General features: G+C 41.1%; 1 protein-coding gene and 1 non-coding gene across 2 annotated transcripts in view; both read left to right on the forward strand.

The window, feature by feature from the left end:
- The window catches only part of LOC124595579 (discoidin domain-containing receptor tyrosine kinase B-like), a 195,109-nt gene that overhangs the window by 104,929 nt on the left and 67,517 nt on the right, over window positions 1-22,663 (forward strand). Inside the window, exon 4 of the mRNA XM_047134373.1 lies at window positions 16,858-17,089. Within this exon, the coding sequence (XP_046990329.1) occupies window positions 16,858-17,089 (232 nt within the window). The remainder of the gene's footprint in view (window positions 1-16,857; window positions 17,090-22,663) is intronic.
- Window positions 11,959-12,042, forward strand: Trnas-gga. Its single transcript is given in 2 exon segments — window positions 11,959-11,998; window positions 12,008-12,042. It is a non-coding gene; the product is annotated as a tRNA-Ser (tRNA).

Raw genomic sequence — 22,663 nt, forward strand, 5'->3', positions numbered from 1 at the left:
ATTTTCTCCTCAACAAAAAGTTATTTCTAGTGAGCAAGATAAATTGGACATTCTATATACTGGGTGATCAAAAAGTCAGTATAAATTTGAAAACTTAATAAACCACGAAATAATGTAGATAGAGAGGTGAAAATTGACACACATGCTTGGAATGACATGGGGTTTTATTAGAACAAAAAAAAAAAACACCCCATTTTCATAGACGCGTGAAAGATCTCTTGCGCGCGTCGTTTGGTGATGATCGTGTGCTCAGCCGCCACTTTCGTCATGCTTGGCCTCAGTCCGTGCGATTATCGGCTTTCGGGTTACCTGAAGTAGCAAGTGTATCGTGATCGACCGACATCTCTAGGGACGCTGAAAGACAACATCCGACGCCAATGCCTCACCATAACTCCGGACATGCTTTACAGTGCTGTTCACAACATTATTTCTCGACTACAGCTATTGTTGAGGAATGATGGTGGACATATTGAGCATTTGCTGTAAAGAACATCATCTTTGCTTTGTCTTACTTTGTTTTGCTAATTATTGCTATTCTGATCAAATGAAGCGCTATCTGTCAGACTTTTTTCAACTCTTGTTCTTTGTTTTGGTTCTAACAAAACCCCATGTCATTCCAAGCATATGTGTCAATCTGTACCTCTCTATGTACATTATTCCGTGATTTATTCAGTTTTCAAATTTATACTGACTTTTTGATCACCCGGTACGTAAATTAAGCGTCCTGCATTCTCTAACTGCAAAACGACATTCCACTTCGAGTGAGTCATGAATTCTTTTTCTTTGCAGATGACGCTACTAAATGGTGTCTAAAGAAAATGGCCTACAAATGGAAACAGAAAAACCTAAATTGAATTTATTTTGTCAGAGCAAGAAAGATTCATAAATGACCGCGCTCGTCCTTCTTTAAGCGATTCCTAAAACTTGCGTCACTGAGGAGCAAATTTGTCTCGTGAGCCAGCGGAAATTGGCCAATAAATGACACACTGAACAAAAATTGCTTGTTTGTGGCGACGGCGGTGCTTCTGCAGGAATAACAGCAATAACGGCGGCGAGAGAGGCTGCCAGGGCGGAGCACCGCCTTTTTTCTTCCCCTCTCCCTTCCTTCCTTCCTTTTTCTCTCTTTTGCGACGGACAAATTGCTGCGACTCGCGAGGAGGACCGCCAGCCACTTGTGGAGCAGCGGGTAGGACAGGACGCTCGCACAGCGAGGGCTCCGCGATTAGCTTGTCCCCCGTGCCACACGTCGCCGGCAAATAGCCCCACTAGGTACCGAACGTATCCTGACCAAGTCGCTTCTGAATGCTGTTATTAACACTGCTACTCTGAGTGGGGAGGAAATCCGCTTTTTATTTTAATACCGACTTCGTCAACACGGGTATGACGATCGCAGTACTGCTGACAGGTTAATGTAAAAATTTTCTTCACTGAAACTGGGTCCTCAGCTGCAACAAATTATTTCAATGAACTGTTACTGCCATCAACTGACATGTACTCTATTTGTGTTCTGTCGCACGATTTCCCATTTTAAAGTATCTGTACAAAAATTAAGCTGTGTCTCATGCTACATGCAGCGACAAGCATGGTATAATGTGCCATCACTGAATTTTATACAGATATTTCAAAAATTGTCTGAGACAGACATTATAAAAAGAAAGTAAAAATAACAGCTCCATGTGGTATCAAATCACAGTCACAAAGTACTATTAAATACACTACTGGCCATTAAAATTGCTACACGACGAAGATGACATGCTACAGACGCGAAATTTAACCGACAGCAAGAACGCGGTGAACGCACATTGGAAGTGTGTATTCGTCATCGCCATACTGGCGAATCACCCGGCATGATGGTATGGGTGCCATTGGTTACACCTCTCGGTCATCTCTAGTTCGCATTGACGACACTTTGAACAGTGGACGTTACATTTCAGATGTGTTACGACCCGTGGCTCTACCCTTCATTCAATCCCTGCGAAACCCTACATTACAGCGGGATAGTTCACGACCGCATGTTGCAGGTCCTGTACGGGCCTTTCTGGATACAGAAAATGTTCGACTGCTGCCCTGGCCAGCACATTCTCCAGATCTCTCACCAATTGAAAACGTCTGGTCAATGGTGGCCGAGCAGCTGGCTCGTCACAAGACGCCAGTCACTACTCTTGATGAACTGTGGTATCGTGTTGAAGCTGCGTGGGCAGCTGTACCTGTGCACGCCATCCAAGCTCTGTATGACTCAATGCCCAGGCGTATCAAGACCGTTATTAAGGCCAGAGGTGGTTGTTCTGGGTACTGATTGTGAAAATGTAATCACATGGCAGTTCTAGTACAATATATTTGTCCAATGAATACCCATTTATCGTCTGCATTTCTTCTTGGTGTAGCAATTTTAATGGCCAGTAGTATACATATGACTGGTTGCAATGCCTAATGCATCAGTAGCAGATATAAACCCTGTGCATTGTGGGATCGATGTAGTAAGGATTTTGAACTAACTGCACCAGTGTCCACCAATATGATGTGAGGTGATGGCATAAGAGTGGCTGTACCGCACTTGAGCTATTTTCCACCAGGAAGAAGTCTTTCTCCTACAAAATAGATAAATAAAGAATGTGCAAAGTAAACTGAACAATATATGATTATATCAACTAACTCTGATTTGAATTTTGCGCCATGAGCTCCTTTCTCTCTAACCATTTAGCACAGATTGAGTCTTTCTACCACCAATTTCAAGACGGGGTGGGGAGGGAGAAAGTCGAGGGAATGGACAGAAGGCTGGGGGTTTCCCAGGAGAGGATGGGGGTAGTTAATTGGTCAATTTAATAAATTAGTCAAATAATCTGAAATCAAAAGTGCGCTTGTATCAGAGAGGTGAAGGAGTGGAAGGGTGGGTATTTCCCAGAGGGGATGGGGGAGGGGAAGAGGTGAGGGTTTCTGAGGATGGGTTATCTGCAAAGGTCATAATTCAATGCCAAGGTGTCATAAAGCAATTACCACAACAATAGATTAATGGGAATGGCAGGGAGGATAATTTACCCGTTAATGTATGCAGTCCACACAAACAAAATGGCTCAGGATCGGTTTCATCTGACTACTATGAGCCAGTAGTCGATATAAAATGTTTGCCTATGAACAGGATTTCAGTATGACTCGCTGCTTATGGTACTACAGTTCACACTGAGTACTATTCACATCCAAGCGTTTTATAACAGATGCTGCATAGAGCATTGAAATTGGAAATCATCCTCTTCCACATGTCTGCAAACACAGGGTTTTTCTATTGGGGAGTGCAGCTGAGTGATTGGCCTCAGAGAATGGAGAGCTACGATATCGTCGAACGTGAGCATCGTAAATTCGCTCTTTGGTGATTTTTCGTAGGCCATACGTGTACGATGGAGATGCAAAGTGACTTTGCGCGAATTTTGATATTCCCGTATCCTAATCTGTTCCAGATCCCCAACACCGTTTTGAGATGGGTTGAAACCTTCAACACAACTGGCTCTGTAATGGAGCAGAAGCTACCTGGCGCTTTCAGTACAGCCCATAATATGCCGAGCGAGTTACGGGACTCGGCAATACATAGCCATAAATGGCTGGTTTGCTAGGATCCTGCGAGCGCTACATTAGATACACCAAACCATCTTCTTCCCAGTACTTCGCAGTGGCAGTTGGACAACGAGGAGAGCATACTCCCAACAAAATGGTGCAGCTGTATACATAGTTCTTAATTCAGTGGTTCATTTACGGAATCGGTTTCCAGGACACAGTATCTCCTGACATGGCAACTTTCACTGGCCTCCTCGCTTCCCATATGTAAGCTTAGTTGGCTATTTTGTGGTGATTTAGAGGAAGAGAGCGTTCGTATTCCACACCAGATATCAATTGCTACTACTCCTTCTCAAGACCAGTTAAAATCAGCCATAAACGTAAACATCCAACATCTGAACGACGTGATCTTCAAAACATGAATTGCCGGCCGCGGTGGCCGTGCGGTTCTAGGCGCTGCAGTCCGGAGCCGCGGGACTGCTACGGTCGCAGGTTCGAATCCTGCCTCGGGCATGGATGTGTGTGATGTCCTTAGGTTAGTTAGGTTTAAGTAGTTCTAAGTTCTAGGGGACTGATGACCTCAGATGTTAAGTCCCGTAGTGCTCAGAGCCATTTAAACCATTTTTTTTAAAACATGAATTAAACAATGCAATTACCTACATAAACAATGAATTGTCACAAATAAAAATATTCTTTAAGCAAAACTGCTAAGTACATCTTATTTGAAAGACATGCTTTTCCGTTGAAGGAGCCTCTGTATGCACTTTTAGTATCTATGTTTGGGCTAAGATCAGGAACTACTGTAGGGATTTTGGTGCAATTGTTAGTAATAGACCACTGATTCATGAGGAAGGTTTGTGTGTATAATTTATAAATACTTCGTGCAAATTGGATGAACTATGAAGAATTAAATTCCACAGCACTGTGAAAAAGATGTAATTGTCATCTACCGCCGAATGACAGATATTGTTTTAAGGACGATCACAAGCCAAGACTGCTGAAAAAGCATTCTACTGGGTGGCCTGTCTTCTGTCTTCATTGGATCTTAAGCTTTAAAGTTGGATTAAACACTGGTGGACAATGCGCAGTAAACATCTTAAAGCACGAGATCCGTATTGTTCATCAGTAATCAATTTAATGTTAAATCAAAGGATCCGATATAAAAACATAGTTCTGTCGAAACCAGTCATCCAATAAAATGTTTTTTACCGGTCACAGTTTGTGAAATTTCCTTCAGTTATCACACACTGGAGATCGCTCCCCAGACTTGCAATGTCAGCAACATGTGCTCTGAATGATCCGACAGGCGTAAGGGTGGTTGATTACAGCCCTAGGTTCCACTACCAGATGATAGACGCGAGCTACAACCTACTCCGTAAACGGCCTGCCATACCGGACGTGGTAGATAGTAAGGTGATAAGATATTTTGGTACCGAATTAGTATTTAGGGAGTGCGAAGGGAAATGCGGGAAATGAGCATCCAGAAAACTGAGCTCATCTTGGAGTGGCTCTATAGTCGCACTGCCAGATCTTTGTTCTCTGAATGTTAATAATAACTCTGAGTAGTGGGATCCGCAACAGGTCGAATTAAAGAAAGGTATCGAAACAATTCAGAGGCGTGCTGCTAGATTTGTTACCGGTAGGTTCGAACAACACCCAAGCATTACGGAGATGATTCGGGAACTGAAAAGTGAATCACTGGAGGGAATGCGACGTCCTTTTCTAGGAACATTAGTGAAAAAATTTAGGGAACAGTCATTTGAAACTGACTGCAGAACGATTATGCTGCCGCCGACATACATTTCGCGTAAAGTCCGCGACGATGACATTATGGGGGTACTGAGGCATACACACAGTCGTTTTTCCCATTTCTGCGTATAACGGTAAGGGAAATGACTGCTAGTGGTACACTCACCACACGGTAGGTTGAGGCGTATGTGTGTAGATGTAGATTAAAACAATATTTGGAAGGAAAAAAAATCTGTAGAACCAAGTTTGAAATCTGGAAATCTGAAAACGAAAAGACAGTAAAAAAGCAGATATGTTATAAAAAAAGTCTGTGTAACTAAGAAAACGAAAAACGACCACAACTGTATCTACGTGTAAACTTTCTTACTTCTTTTTAAGCCCTCATCCATTCCTAGATGTTTCCAACATATTAATTAACACCCTGTATTACTAGGACTTCCATGGGTTGTCTTAACCCCCTGATTTAGTGTGTAGACAGCATGTTTCTCACTTTTCTTCAGCTCTAAACGGGCAAATACGCGATCGCAGGACAACTGACTGGCAATAGTTCATGGACCTGCGCTCTTATGGATGTCATTGCCCCTACAAAACACCTTTTTGTTGACAATTTTGTTCTATTCTTACTACCAATGATTTGCTTAGCGTGCAGTAAAATATTGGACTCAACTGCTGCAGTTGTTATGCTACTGAGAAAATAGCGGTGCGTCCCTGTCTTCTTCCTTCCCAGGAACTAAAGAGCGAGATTTATCATGATGTAGCAAAGAGGAGAACGTCCTCCAGAAAAATAACACGCACCAGAAATAAAATGTTTGTGCTTCGCTGAACAAACATACTGCCATCGCCCCTTTGTGCCGTAAATTTGCCAATCAAAGAATCGAAGTTTGGACTTCTGTGTTCCTTTGAAGCGTTCGCTTTGTTGTCAAAAAATGTGCCCGGCTGGTGTAGCAGTTGAGTGACGTTTGATATAATTCCATTTGGAAAACGACGGATTTACCAGAACAGATAAGGGCTAAAATCGCACGTCGACGGTATCTGGTATTCTTTCGCCCCTGTCGGTCAGCCGACGAACCACACGGTCTTTGTGTCTCTTTTGGCTCTTTCTCTCTCTGGCGAGGACTCTCGAGCAGGGTGTGGGAACAATAACACTCGAGCAGCTCGCGCCGCAAAGGCGGAGAGCAAACAATCAGGCAGCCACTCAGCGGCAGACGGACGGAAAAACTAACAGAGCGACCGCAGACCGCAGGCCGGCGTCAGTCTGCCCTGGCGTGGCCGGCGCGCCTCGCCGCCACCAGCAGCAGCGTGGGAGGACGCTGAGCCGGGCACACAGTGTTGTTGCAGGTGCCCCGTCACGTGACTCACCCTGCCCAGGGCTCGTCTTCGCGAATCTTTACCGACGGGACGGGACACGTTGACGGAAGGGCTGCTTCCTGCGTCGTTGCGATATCCGCATTTCAAGCTACCAGTCCTCTTCTTTAGACTTTGGCCGCATTTACCGCGTTCATCATAAGCATAAGCCTGATATATACATGATGTATCCTCCCACTGGGAGCTCATTGGATTTCGTTTCACGTGAAGCAGAAGCCACGCTGTCTCAGGTACGGTCGACTACGATAGTAAGGATGCGTTTTGTGTTGTGCGCTACACATACGTAGGCACAGTGATAACATGAGACAACGGCTTTCTGGTGCATTTCAAATGGTTCAAATGGCTCTGAGCACTATGGGACTTAAGTTCTAAGGTCATCAGTCCCCTAGAACGTAGAACTAGCTAAACCTAACTAACCTAAGGACATCACACACATCCATGCCAGAGGAAGGATTCGAACCTGCGACCGTAGCGGTCGCGCGGTTCCACACTGAAGCGCCTAGAACCGCACGGCCACACTGGTTTTCTCGACAAATCCATTTCTTGGCCCCAGGTCAGTTCTGCCGGGTTCAGATTGCACAGATGCTGTGGCAACTGCAAAAAATGCAGTATTTGTACGGTGCGGTAAATGGCGTAAAAATTATCATTTTCCATGTTTCAACGACGCTTATCAAATGGCTCTGAGCACTATGGGACTTAACATCTATGGTCATCAGTCCCCTAGAACTTAGAACTACTTAAACCTAACTAACCTAAGGACATCACACAACACCCAGCCATCACGAGGCAGAGAAAATCCCTGACCCCGCCGGGAATCGAGCCCGGGAACCCGGGCGTGGGAAGCGAGAACGCTACCGCACGACCACGAGATGCGGGCGACGCTTTTCACTCGCTCGTGTGAGGTCAGTCCTGTAGTATAATACAATGGACACAACCCAGATAAACAGTATTTCATTTCTCACTTTCGCAAAAAAAATTTTATTTGTAATGTTTTCTTCAGCCAAACACTCTTTTACGATCTTTTATAAACTATCGGTAGTTAATAATTTATATTTGTAGTGAAAACTAAAATTTTGCATGCAATATGCAATTATAAATAAGAAAACATTAATCTGTCAGAAAAACATGATTATGTGTGTGTTAATTAGCATGTATTTGATGATTTCTTTGTTTATGTACGTATACGCATTGGAGAAGAAAAAGATATTGAAAAATATCACCACAGCGTTCTTAGAATAAGCCACGCACCCCACTTAAATAAAGGCCTTAGATTTAGTAAATGAAGCTCCTGGGAATTTTTCATAACCTGGTTTGTCTATAAACTTGTGAAAAACATTAAAAACAATTTGTTTCTCACCTCTGTTTAACGGTGTTCCACACGGATTTCAGTACGGAACAGGAAGCGTTGTCAGCCATTTTCACAGTACGCATGAACAGCACGACAATCAGAGCAGAAGGAGCGGTTGTATGGATCGCGACTGTTCATTGCTCTTTGAAATAAGAAACGCATATGTGAAGTGATTAAGAAAAACGTTGATGGCTGTTAATGCATTATAATGTCTCCAAGTTTCATTTAAAGTAACAAAGTAATAAGATATCTGACACAAGTAGGTCCTACTTCCAGCAGCGTAACAACCCCAGTGTACATGTACTTCGACTGCTGACCAATCACCGCGTTTGTGTACAATGGTTTTATTCTCAATACGTCGAAACTTCCTGGTAGATTAAAACTGCGTATCGGAGCAAGTCCCGAACTCGGACCCTCGCCTTTCGCGGCCAATGCACTTATGGACTGAGCTGTCCATCAACGATACAAGTGCCGCCCTCACAACTTGATTTCTGTAGTATCTTCCTTCTAACTTCCAAACTTCGTAACATAGGGGATAGTTTCCAGAACGTATGCCTTACTCTGTAACGGAGTCTGCGCTGCATTGTCAGAATTGAAACTGCGAGGACAGGTTATGGAACGTGCCTGGATAGGTCAGCTGGTAAGAGAATTGCTCGTAAAAGACAAGATGCTGGGTATGAGTCTCTGCCCGTCACACTGTTTTGGTCATCTGGTAAGTTTCAACCCAGCGCACGCTTTTTGCATAGTGAAAGATTCATTCTGGGAATTTAATGCAGTCACTCATAACTTTTCTCCACTTTCTCTCGTCTTTCATTTAAATGCGAGTATCATTTTCATCTTTCGAATAGTTTCTTGTTTTTTCTTTCTGTTCAGCTGGAAACCCTTTTGAAATTTGATATCAAATTCGTTGACATACTTTTGCATAATGCCTCTTGTTTCTACAGAATTCCTTCAATTTCATTCTTTTTTCGGGATACACTGGCTGCAATTTTTGTCTGTTGCAAACTAAGACTGAAGTTTGACGTGTCTATCATTGCTCATCTCCTATACTTTACATAAAAGCCTAGTTAGATTCTTTCTTGTACTGCCAAACCCTTTTCATTTTCTCGAATGTTCTCGAGGTCTTCAATCCCTCCTGATCTAAACTCTTTACTGTCACTTAACTCTTTTTAGAAAGACTTTCGTCACTTCTCTTCCAACCCATCCATTACTCCCAAAGCTACTCGAAACACATACTATTAAGTTAAACAGTTTTTTTTTGTGTGGTTAGCATTTTCGAATTTCTGATTTTCATATTGCTTGAAAGTATCTCGTTTGACTACGTGTATCTTTAGTCAGGTGGGAACAACTTCCGGTTTCACAACTATATCTCCATTCGTTTCAATTTCAGTCCATTCATTTATGTAACATATTATTCAAGTTTACCAATTTATCAATTTTCCATGTTATTTATCAACAATATAGCTTAGATTTTCTCACTCTGTGATATCATTCAAGACGATTGTTTGTTCCTTTTTTTGTGAAAACTGTTTTTTTTTTGTCAGAAACTCTAATCCAGGGAAGAAATCAGTAAGTGTTCTGTGGCATTACGAACGCAGGAGAGAGTTCCTGGCAGAAATCGGATTGTAAGAGCAAGTTATGAGCCTTATCTGGATAGCTTACTTGTTAAGAGCATTGCCTACCAAAAGTAAGAATCTGATTTGAGCCCCGTTCCAACATATAGCATTAATCACTTTAAATTTATAATTATAGTACTCTGCTTTATAGCGAAAGATCCACATAGCAAGTTCCCAGCTCTAGTGGTATTTCCTGTTATTCTAAATATCAAGCTTTACGCATAAGCAAGTCTATTTTGAAAAATTAATTTCAATATTTTGTATACTATTTTCAGTAACAGTTACCTATTAAAATGATACACTATTTTAAAAAGCATTTTCTGAAATCGCTCCATTTATTCACTTCACTGTTAAGATTACAGCTTGACACTCCCTGAATGCTTCGTAGGGCGACTTCAGATTCATACTTGGGCGAAGATAGTGGCTATCGTCAGTTCGGGGAGATTGCTTCAACAAGACCATGGTTGGTTTACTTACTCATCGTTGTCCTCATAAACTAGTTCTATATTTCTAATTCCCTAGGTGTTTCTCTGTTACTTTACTATCCAGAGAGCTAGTCTGACGATGCGCTGTTTTGTGTGTTGTGACCGTAACGGCAGCACTCTTGTTGGCCTCCCACCCGCTTCTTCTTGCATTGGTCTCAGATCCTTCTGTGGCAGCTCACCCATTAAACTCTTATTTTTCAGTGAGATTACGCGGTAATTTTCGATAACATTGGTCAATCGAAGCAAATTACTACCCTTCAGACGACCCCTGGTTAACCACTGGATTTTGCAATCATATTCATTGTAGTTCATATGAATATTCTGCCAATATCTCAGTTCACCGAAGGAAAGAAAATAATAATAATAAAAAGAAACAGAAGCTGAGGCGGCACAGTCTGTGAGACACTTGAGTCCTGTGAGGAAGAGTAAGACTGAAATTCCTATCCTGGCGTCCGGAGTTAGATGAATTAAATTAAAGCAATGTTTTATGCCCGTATATTCGTAAATTATGTTAACATGATTCTCATATCCCTTTCATTTTGTCCAAGTTCTAATATCAGCTGTTTTGATTTCCTCCATTATTATCTGCAAAACTTAGAAGTATCTTCGAGCAGTAGACTGAAACTACAATTATACATATGTATACCCCAAATATTGTCCAGAAGTCCAGGTATTTTATCTCGCTTCATATATTAAATTTCGCCCCTTCCAGGTACATTTTTATTTTGACACGTTTCAAATAATATTCCAGTTCGAAGTTTCGTTCCGAAGATCAACTGCCTGCCTCAGGAGTTTTCGTTGTTGTTTCTGTTCTGCCACTTACTCTTTAAGTAGGTAGAAACAGTTGGACCTATGAACTGAAGGGAAGATACGGTCAACAGCTCAGACCTGTGCGTAATGTACAACGACTAACGAGAATGCCTAAACGCACACAATTTGGTTATTAAACATGTAACGCTGATGTGTTCATTCTTGGCGGTCTTCACGATTCTTAGAATTTTTGACTAGTTTTAACTTTTTCTCGTTAAATTAATACAAGTTTAATCCAACAACCATGGATGTGTTGATTCCTGTTTTCCGTGGGTCGGTAGGTAAGTAGCAAATATGAAGCAAAAATCGCCACTGGGAATTTTGAAGGCAAGTGAATGTGATTCGCAGTGGAAAACGAAACAGTCAATGAATTTCGAAGTTTTTCCCCACACGCTTAGCTATGGTTCCGATCTAAGTTTGTGGAGTAACGTATCAACAAAAAAAAAAACTTATTTACAACGACAAATTTCAGCACCGTTCACTGTTAAAAAACAAGAACGAAAATTTTATCGGTAGTTCACTTTCCCCAACTGTCCTCCTACACCAGTGGTCATTTATGAATCAATGTGATTTAGACGGTAATATTGTAATTCAAGGAATCGTGATCTGTTCAGCAATTACTAGAGGCAGCTAAACTCGTCGCTGGGTAACGAAATAAGATAAGCCAAAGATTTCAGTCGAGGAATCCATGAGGGAGAGAGTAAACGTCAATAACAGATATGATTTCTTACGGCTTCCTGGTAACCAAAACCTGCTAGCAGTAATTTTGTTATACAAACAATAATGATAATTCACTGAAATTTCCTGGCAAACCTGAGGCACTCGTATAACATCTACATAAGATTTCGTGCTTCATTTAATGAAATTTATTCAGAGGTTATAATTTATTTGCAGTTATTATTGACAGTGAGAGTTAATTTTCAAATTGCTATGTTGTGTTTTTAGACGTTTTACTTGTAATACTGGAAGTTAAGAAATATATAAATGGTAAACTAGTTCAAATTCTTTGTCAGTGAATACTGTTGAACTACCACTGCCGGCCCGGGTGGCCGAGCGGTTCTAGGCGCCATAGTCTGGAACCGCGTGACCGCTACGGTCGCAGGTTCGAATCCTGCCTCGGGCATGGATGTGTGTGATGTCCTTAGGTTACTTAGATTTAAGTAGTTCTAAGTTCTAGGGGACTGATGACCTCTGAAGTTAAGTCCCATAGTGCTCAGAGCCATTTGAACCTTTTTTTTTTTTTTAACTACCACTGTAGATGGTCCACCTAAGTTGAAACGTTGAGGACAGTGATAGAAATTGAACTTCTATTACGTGCGTTAAAGGTCTCTGATTAATATTTCACAGCATTTCACGTATTTCTCACATTTCACTGCAGGATGAAAGATTAATTACAGAAAAAATCGTAGGCTGCGGCTAAATCGCTTCGCAGCAAGATCCTCCCTTTCAGGAGTTGCTGTCCAGCAATGTGCGCAAGAGAACTGAGAAGTTTCGAAAGTATGAGAGATGTATTGACAGAAAAGAGGCTGTGAGGGTGGGCCGTGAATAGCGGCCGAATTGCTTAGTCGGTAAGGCAGGGTTCGGTGTTGGGGTCACGGTGCGGCACCCAATTGTCGTCTGTCACCAATATTTAATGAATGAAATTCATTCTTACTGCTTCCATGGTTCTAACGTTTTGGGTATCTCTTGGCTGCCCATTAGCTTTCCCCACTAGATAGGCTGAAATAAATAGTCGCGAGATGATGTACTACATCATGGAGCTGGAACATTACGGATCATGTACATTAAATCACTAGAAGAATCTTCCTTATTGACTCAGAGCTTTAAGAGTGTAAACGTGACGCAACGGGGAGTTTCAACGTTTAAAGCTGAATAACCCTGTGGTACTGCGTAGAAAACACATGCAAGTAATCCCTAGACAAAGACATGGCAACATCTTAGATTGCGAGTTTCATAACAAATTATTAACTGGCATCTACGAAGCAGGCTTACGTTTCTGTATTTTCATCTTTGAAAATGTGAATAATGCTTTGCCCCGCATTTTAAACATTTGGCCGGTTTTTCGACAATTTCGTTCGGTAACTTAATTTCGCTCGGTAATTACCTGGCAGAGACCACAGTAACTCTTCAGAGCTCACAATACGGTCTTTAGTATAGATATCTTAATGAAAGGCATCATTACCACCACCTTGTGGGTTTTTTTTTCATGAAATTGTCAGCCTCTGGACTGCTTACCACAACGTTCCCTAACAGCACTTCCGTCTGTCTCCTGTTCGCTATTTGTCTTTCAATGTTTCAAAACAACTTTACGTTTCTTTTATATTTTTTTCTCACAGGTTGCGCGGAAGGCGTTATTAGCACGTAAAGAAACTACAACGGCCGCAAAACATTTAGTCACGGTTTTTAACGGTAATTGTTGCGCGCAGAGGTCAACGACTTCCTCCAAACAACTAGGAGCGGCAGATAAAACGTCGGTAAACATTAGTTCAGCTTGGCCGAGCGTATAAGTACCCAGGCGGCCGTAACATTAAAGCCACGAGGAGCGAGAAAAGCAGCAAATCCTTCCAAGAGAAACGGCCAGCGAGGTTACACATTTTTCCGTGGCGCTAAAACAAGCCCTGTCTGGAAACATGTATGAAGATATCAAGATTCTTTTACCAGCCGTATCAGTTTCACTTTAGAGCTTAATTAACTTGCCCGTATGTGGGTCTGAGACGGCCAGTTAACAGGTTTTAAAAAAATGGCCCGTGGGTAACAACTTGTTTTGTTCGTGATCAGCATTTGTTTCGTACTACTAGACTAGCATGTGATACGCTACTGAAAGGAAAGAGTTTCCGAATGGAATTTCTCGACGGTCACGATAGTGGCTGTGTGTTTCAACTGCCTGTCGATATTTATGAATAAAAGTACTCTGAAGTCCACTTACGAACGGACGAGGATTACCGTTCTTCTGCTGAATTGAAAAACTAAATGTAGCAAATGGTGTAATGGAAATTTGGACAACATTTATTTCTTTTTAGTCGTATAAAATAAATACTTAAATGCTGAAAAGAAAGGTAGAATTCTGCATCATTCTAGGCTTTACGAAGGGACAGTAAATAATTTACACATAGGCCTACTATAAATATGATGGTACCTCCAAAAATTGTGCTCTTCAAGATTTACAAGCATTATGGATGGTTTTTTGTTTTCATGTCTTACCACTCTATTCCTACTTTTTTCTTAGCTTCAAATTAAAAGTTTTTATCTGTTATAGTGTGTTTTTCAGTTGTGCGTGTGTCCTTCTTCTAACTGCTACGCAGTTACCACCAGCACACCAATTCCCCAAAATTCTTAGCGTTCAGAAGTATCACCTTAGCTAGTTTGTAACAATAATGTGAGTCTACACAGTTAAGTGTTCGTTATATGGATGTTTTATGTGGATGTTTCTTGTTGAATTTTCATTCGTTTATTATATTACTGAGTGACGTGACAACTCATGGCAGTTACAAAATCACGCTGTACGGAGCCGTTGCATTGCCTTGTAAATAATGAGTAAAAAGCAGTACTGTAATATCAGAGGCGAAACCGGTCATTACGAGTTACATTTGCTCACCTATCAGATTATTTAACAGATGGACACGCATGTAAACTCTGGTTACACGATAAAAATCCAAAGGCCGTAAAATCAAATAAATACATAGGAATTAGAATTATAAACAACTTAAATTGGAAGGAGCACATAGAAAATATTGTTAGAAAGCTTAACCAAAGACTGCGTTTCATTGGCAGGACACTTAGAAAAGTAACAGATCTACTAAAGAGAGTGCCTATACTATACTTGTCCGTCCTCTTTTAGAACAGTGCTGCACGGTAGGAGATCTGTGTGATCCTTTCCAGATAGGATTGATGGATTACATCCAGAAAGTTCAAAGAAGGGCAGTACGTTTTGTGTTATCGCGAAACAGGGGAGAGAGTGTCACTGAGATGATTCAGGATTTGGGGTGGCCATCATTAAACAAAGGCGTTTTCCGTTGTGATAGAATCTTCTCACGAAATTTCAGCCACTAGTTTTTCCTCAGAAAGCGAAAATGTTTTGTTGACGCCGACTTACATAGGCAGAAACGATCATTATAATAAAGTAACGGATATCAGAGCTCGCACGGAAAGGTATAGATGTTCGTTTTTTCCGCGTGCTGTACGAGATTGCAGTAATAGAGAACTATTGTGAAGGTGGTTCGATGAACCTTCTGTCGGGTACTTTTAAATGTGAATTGCAGAGCATCGATGTAGATGTAGATGGTTCATAGGGACTGTGACCTGTAAAGTGTAACACTATAACCTTTGAGACGAAAAATAAGTTCTATCGTAGATACTGCGTGCAGTTGTAAGATGTTATAACATTGCTAATTCTAAAGCAATACGAGAACAGAAGCGGCAGTTTCTTCAGGGCTTAGAGGTACACGTCTACTTAATCTTCAATAGAAATGAAAAGTTCGCGTCACTGGCCGGCACACAGTTGTGGCCAATTAATATAATTACAGAGGAGCACTGCCGACAATACAAGTATAGCTATCACACCCAACAGAGAACAATTAACTGGTGAAATTGTAAACGATGTTATTCAGAAAATCATTAAGTGGTTCTCTGCAAATGGGCTCTTATTAAACTTTGAGAAAACACAGTATATACAGTTCCACACAGTACATGGAATGACACGATTAATAAATATAGACTTCAATCAGAAATCGGTAGCTAAGGTAGAATATTCAAAATTTCTAGGTGTATGCACTGATGAGGGGTTGTAATGGAAAAAACACACTGAGGATCTGCTGAAACGTTTGAGTTCAGCTACTTACGCTATTAGGATCATTGCAAATTTTGGTGATATACATCTCAGTAAATTACCTTACCACGCCTATTTTCATTCTCTGCTTTCGTATGGCATCATATTCTGGGGTAACTCATCATTGAGTGAAAGAGTGTTCATTGCACAAAAGCGTGTAATCAGAATAATTGCTGGAGCTCATCCAAGATCATCCTGCAGACACTTATTTAAAGAGCTAGAGATCTTCACTGTAGCCTCACAATATATATATATATATATATATATATATATATATATATATATATATATATATTCACTTATGAAATTTGTTATTAACAATCCGAACGAATTCAAAAGTAACAGCAGTGTACATGGCTACAACACTAGCAGAAAGGATGATCTTCACTGCTCAAGGTCAAATCTAACTTTGGCTTAGAAAGGGGTAAATTATGCTGCCACAAAAGTCTTTGGTCACTTACCTAATAGCATCAAAAGTCTGACAGATAGCCATATAGCATTTAAAAGGAAATTAAAAGAATTTCTGGATGGCAACACCTTCTACTCATTAGATGAAAATTTGGATGTAGTAATTGGGTAATTTCCCCAACCCAAAAAAAGAAAAAAATTAAGTGTCATGTAATATTTTTTGTAATATATCTTGTATGGACACCTTTTATTAACCTGACACGTTCCACATCATTACGAAGTGTCGTATTCATGATCTGTGGAACAATCAGGTTGGCAAGCTAGAATCTCATGGTAATCAAGTGGAAAATCTGTTATATCTTAAATGGAAAGATGCTACCTCAGGGAATCTGTTGATGTGTGTTGCTAACAACACTTATCCTTACCCCCGGAGCGTTCAGTCTGTTGGTAATACTGGAGGACCTTACCATACCTGGTCTGGAGCTTTCTCTAAGACTCTAAGCCCTAAAAGAGACTTCATCCGAAAAATTTTTGTTCAAAAATTAAAGACTTATATTTTGGGAAATAGTTTTAATGATCTCATCTAGTGCTATAAGGCTCCTATTAGGTGGTATGCGCTATACGTACAGGACTACTAATTATTGCGCTGTTTGTGGGAACGGACGGCAGACGAGGCTGAGAGGTTGTGGCGTTGTCTGTCGCCAGTGTGCGGACGGACCGGAACGGCGGCGCGTGGTGTCCGAAGCGGCAGGTGACGTCGGAGCCGGTGGAGTGGCTGCAGGTGGAGCTGCGCGACGTGCACCTGGTGACCGCCGTCGAAACGCAGGGCCGCTTCGGCAACGGCCAGGGCCGCGAGTTCGCCGAGAACTTCCTGCTCGAGTACTGGCGGCCCGCGCTCAACAAGTGGGTGCGCTACCGGCCCAGCAGCGGCAAAGAGGTGAGTGCCTTCGCTGAAGCTGCTGCAGCTGCTGCCATCTACCGCCGCACAGGGGCGTAGCCCGGAGAGAGAGAGAGAGAGCACCCACCTTTCAGCTGGCTAGACTGGTCGAGGGGGGAAGGGAGGGGGGGGGGGGGGCTGAACTGAGAGATAGCGGCTTTGATCTGTGACCTGTTGCAGCGTGCGACATAAAGTTCTCGCAGAGACAACGATTTCATATTTATAAACTTACTTTTTGCGATGTAATTTATGATGTAAGATTGATCTGTACTGAAGTCGATACGATAGATTACGTTGAAAGGTAAAACTGTGTACTGGACCGAGACTCGAAATCGGGACCTTTGCCTTTCGCAGAAGAGTTTTCTACCATCTGAGCTACCCAAGTTTCATATCAGCGCACACTCCGCAGCAAAGTGAAAATTTCATCCTGCAAACGTCCCTCAGATTGTGGCTAAGGCATGTCTCCGCAGTATCCTTTCTTCCAGGCGTTTGTTCCGCAAGGTACGCACTAGAGCTTCTGTGAAGTTTGGAAGGTAGGAGACGAGGTACAGGCGGAATGAAAGCTGTTCGATGTGTCGCCATCTTATCAGGGCAAAAGAAGACGTTACACTCCACTTGTAAGGTGTCTTGAACTCAGCTTCTCGAAATGCACATCACACGTAGACACAAAGAGTCCGTTTCAGTGCTGACGGATTACGTGGGAAGATAAACATATGAAGGTTCCATGTTAGATGTAGGAACAATTCACGTTTTCTGTCGTAAACGTAATAATTTAAAAAAATATTCCAATTTAGAAAAAAAATCTTTGTTAGTGTTCGTCAATCAGCGACAGACAGCGACATATGTGTCCTTTCTAGCGCAACGTTTAAGAGATACTTGGTACCGACTGTCTCTTTGCTCTAGTGCTTATTGCCGATGGTTTTTGTTGCGGAGGACACGTGATTCATTGCCGGTGGACCATTTGGATTCTGAAAGGGCAGCGAGCTGTAGAATGGAGTCCATTAAACTCATGTGAGGCCAACGTAAAACTTCTTGAATTAACAGGAAGTAAGGTTGACACGTAAGTTCGTACGTGGCACTTGTACGAATACGATATTAATTTATTTAGGGGTAGATGACAACAAGCTTTTGCAGCACTCTCAAACAATCCAACATATGAAACAAACTGGGAGAAAACATAAAGAAAGGATGGAAGTCCCACAAGGATCATTCTAGTGTAAACTACTGTTCTACAACTCAGCTTTTATTGATAGTGGCAAAACAGCGTTCATGGATGTATTTCCTAAACTGTGTAAACAGAAAAACCATCGAAATCGAGCGTCAGTCTACATAAAAGGATGAAGATGGAGGCTCAGTTAACATAGGACGACATTCGTATTCACTGGGGGCGTGGGAATCTCATTCTTGATCTCGAAACCAATACTTTTTTGCCATTTAACTTAATTTATTTAAGGAAACTGCTGAACTGGTATTTCCATAAACGTTAGAAGAATGACATACTCCGCTCGTGTCGAAACTGAAATTGCCAACTTCATATTTTATTTATTTGATTGGATGCTAAGCTGGTGTCAGACAAGAATATCGAAGATTTCAGATTCAATCTTAGTCTGCTTTCTTTCTGTCACTTATCTCGTCTGCATAGCCTTGCGTGTAAAGGCGTTGCAACGACCCCGGATTGAATCTTCCCGGAGGATTAACGACGAGGTTCTGTGTACCGGCCAGCCTGCATGTGGTTTTAAGGCGGTTTCTCCCACTGTACAAAATGAGTAAAGGATGGTACCCAAGTCCCACCGAAGGTACACAATTCTCCTACGGTATTAATTTATATAAATCAAAGATACCAGTTATTTTGCCATATGGACAGCAAAGTAGCTGTCGACTGTAGAGATAAAGAGGATATACAGAGCTGATTGGCAGAAGTAAGGTTTTTCTGAAAAAAAAAGAAGTATATTAATATCCAAAAATATTTAAATTCTAGGATGTCTTTTGTGAAGGAGTTCTTCTGCAGTACTGCTTAAGACGGAAATGGAACATGAAGATAAACAGTACAATCAAGGGGAGAAGAAAAATTTATTAAATGTGGTGTCACAGAAGAGTGCTGAAGATTAGGTGAGTGATCAGATAACCAATGAATAGATACCGAATGGAATCTGGAAGAAAAGATATTACGGCACAACTTGACTAAAATACTAATCTTTTCGTATGTCACTAACAAATTCTACGGCTGAAGTCTTACAATATTCGCAGTTGCGAATACATTTCTCCTGTTGACTAAATTAGGGTACTGCTTATGGGTTACATGAGGCGTCAAAGAACCGTTAAATTAAGGACGGAGTGAAACGTTAGCGATAAAAGCTGTAGAGGAAGACCATGGATTAAGAACGGCAAAACAATTCCAAAAAAATGGTTCAAATGGCTCTGAGCACTATGGGACTTAACATCTTAGGTCATCAGTCCCCTAGAACTTAGAACTACTTAAACCTAACTAACCTAAGGACATCACACAACACCCAGCCATCACGAGGCAGAGAAAATCCCTGACCCCGCCGGGAATCGAACCCGGGGACCCGGGCGTGGGAAGCGAGAACGCTACCGCACGACCACGAGATGCGGGCAAACAATTCCATGTGGATGTCAAGTTCCGTCGTACTTCAGACTCCATCCTAAACTATAAGCCTCCGTAATAACTTTTTTTTCATGTTTAGTGCACAGCTGACATTAATGTCAATGATTTCAGCACAGCTCAGCTCCCTGACGATGTTCAAAAAACGAAACAGGTCATGACACAATAAATGTAATCATTTATTATAGTAACAGGAAGGCTAAATCATTTCTAAGGTTAGAAAAATGCAACTCTGTAAAAACACTGAAATTTTTAAGGCTATTTTTGCATTGAGGACAATTTCAGCCCAGTAAAACCTTTCCTTCGAAATAGTAGAAATATGACAGACGCAACTTACGAAACACGTTGTACCTACGTTTAACAACTACCTCCCAAAAGTCTCCCCATGTTGGACACCTCCACAAATAGGTTGAAAATAATTTCTACAAATCACTGACACATAAGTATCATTTTTACGTTGATGTTCTGCAAATCACCCTGAAATGCTTGGCAGACGTTATGTACCATTTTACCAATTCTTAGGTTTTTTTCATTTTATTCACGTATGGACACGTTAAGAACAATTTCTTAAATGCCTCTGTGCGTCCACTAATTAATCTTGTATTCCGGATCCCTGTCGGAGCAATACATTTGGAGTTTGTCATATAGTCCTAGTTTTGTAATTTAAAGCTGGTTCTAGTAAGTTTTTCACGGGATGGTTTGCGTTTAATAGTTCCATTCTTTCAGCAGCTTCGAAACACATCTCCCATGGGTCGAACAAACCTGTGACCTTCCGTGCCGTCCTCCTTCGTATCCGTTCAATATCCCTTGTTAGTCATATCTGGTAAAAGCTCCTCAATGTTTCAGGACGGTGTTTTCTATGCAGTTCCACTGTAGACTGATTCCATTTCCATAGTATTTTGCCAGTGAATCGCAGTCTGCCACCTAGTTTACCAGCAACTGAGCCTATGTGATCTTCCCGTTTCATATCCCTACAAAGTGTTACACACAGATATATGAATCAGTTGACCTATCACAACTGTGAGTCATTTATATTTTCATTTTGTGGCAGTTCTACATTTCTGAACATTTGAAGCAAGTTGCCAACATTTGTATCACTTTGAAATCTTAACAAGCTCTAACTGAATACTTATGCAGCTCCTTTTAGACCGTACTTCATTATAGATAATTGAATCGTCTGCAAAAAGTCTGACGTTGCCATTAGACTAATATCGTCAGCAGTGTCATTAACATGCGGTATGAATAGCTAGGATCCTAACACACTTTACTGCGGCAAACCTCAAGTTTCTTCTGCAGCTGTCGATGACTTTTCGTTCAAGATAAAATGTCCCACATACCAAAAAATCCTCAACCTAGTCGTAATTTTCGCTTGATACCCTATACGATCCTACATTTGATAATAAGTGCAGGTGAGGTACTGAGTCAAATGCTTTGTTGGATAAGGGGGACTACTGGATCTACCTGATTGCCTTGATACATTGCTTTCAGTGCTTCACTTGAGAAATGTGCGACCTGATCTGCACTTTTGGATTCCATCCTGCTTGGAATTGAGGAGGTCATTCGGTTCAAGATACCTCTAATGGATGTCAAAGGTGATGGATAGAAGGATCTACGTGATAGATTATAATTAAGAGATTAAGAGCGTGGCTGACTCCGTGGCATTAGACATAGAACCTGACAGGGATTCCATTGGGCCCTGGAGCTTTGTTCGGTTTTAATCATTTCAGCTGTTTCCTTACGCCTTTGAGAATAATACCTATTTCACCCATCTTTTCAGTGGTACGAGACTTAATCTGAGGCAATACTCCAGGGTTTTCCTTTTTAAAAGAACATTTTAAAAAGTGGTTAAGCATTTATCCTTTTTCTTGTTACCCTCATGTCAGTTTCATCCGTGAGTGGCCGGGCTCTATCTTTGGTGCCACTAACAGCACGGAAGCGAAAAAAAGACAAGAAGCAATTTTAAAGAGACACGAAAAATGTTGACAACTACTGCCGAATAAGATGTAAGCAATATAATTAGGAGATTACTTGCTCTAAACAAGCTCTGCATCTTTCTAGGCGGAGAAATGTGATAAACATATCGGTATCGTGGGTAGTTACTTCCTTGTATAAAGCATTCGGCTGCAATGAGTAGAGGAAGTGTCCAAATTCGGATCTTCATTTCGTTTTTGATTTTTAAAAAGTACAAAAAAGTACACAATTATATTTTAAAACATGTAATATTTACTTTATAATGTTATAACAATTTACATTTTACTCCAAGGAAATATCATTGAAAGTTATAATGAGAAAAATTACTTGCAAGAACCTTACACTTTGAGTTTGAATAAAAGTTGCCGAAATCGGATTCCTTCTAAAAATAAGCAAAATAGCAGTAAACAAAATTGGAAAATGATATTCAGTTAGAGAAAACATCATTTAGTTTCAAAGTTGGTGTAGTATAATATCTTCCAGAAAGTTATAGAACTTCTCTTTGGTTCCTTTGCTGAATGCAAGAACCCTGCTATAGAATATTCCTGCTGGCTTTCTTTCGAACAATTTAATTTTGTGACGTTTAAGGAAAAAGACTAACTTTTCACCAGGAATTTCATCTTTTAAAGGGCGTTCAATGTTACATGTCTCTGCCAGCTGCATGTTCATTTTTCACCAGTCGCAACGAGTAAGCCCAGGGAAGAAGCTTCCACAGCAAGACAACAGTAAAATTCATCAAAATCTTTATTCAGAATTGTAGGTCTGGTTGTTTTGTTCTTGCTGCTTCTTCTGGTGTAACGTACTTCATTTTGGAAGATAAAACTGTTTTCTAGCATTCTTCCAATAAATCTTTTCTTTCTGAAGTCCATCAACAGCTTTAGTGATTTAGGAAGGACTGCACTTTCTTTGATCAACATTCCTCATTATCCTCTGCGAATTTGCAATAGGATTTCAAGATAACAAGGGTTTGTACTAGTAGA

This window comes from Schistocerca americana, chromosome 1, assembly GCF_021461395.2.
Source record: "Schistocerca americana isolate TAMUIC-IGC-003095 chromosome 1, iqSchAmer2.1, whole genome shotgun sequence".
NCBI lineage: Eukaryota > Metazoa > Arthropoda > Insecta > Orthoptera > Acrididae > Schistocerca > Schistocerca americana.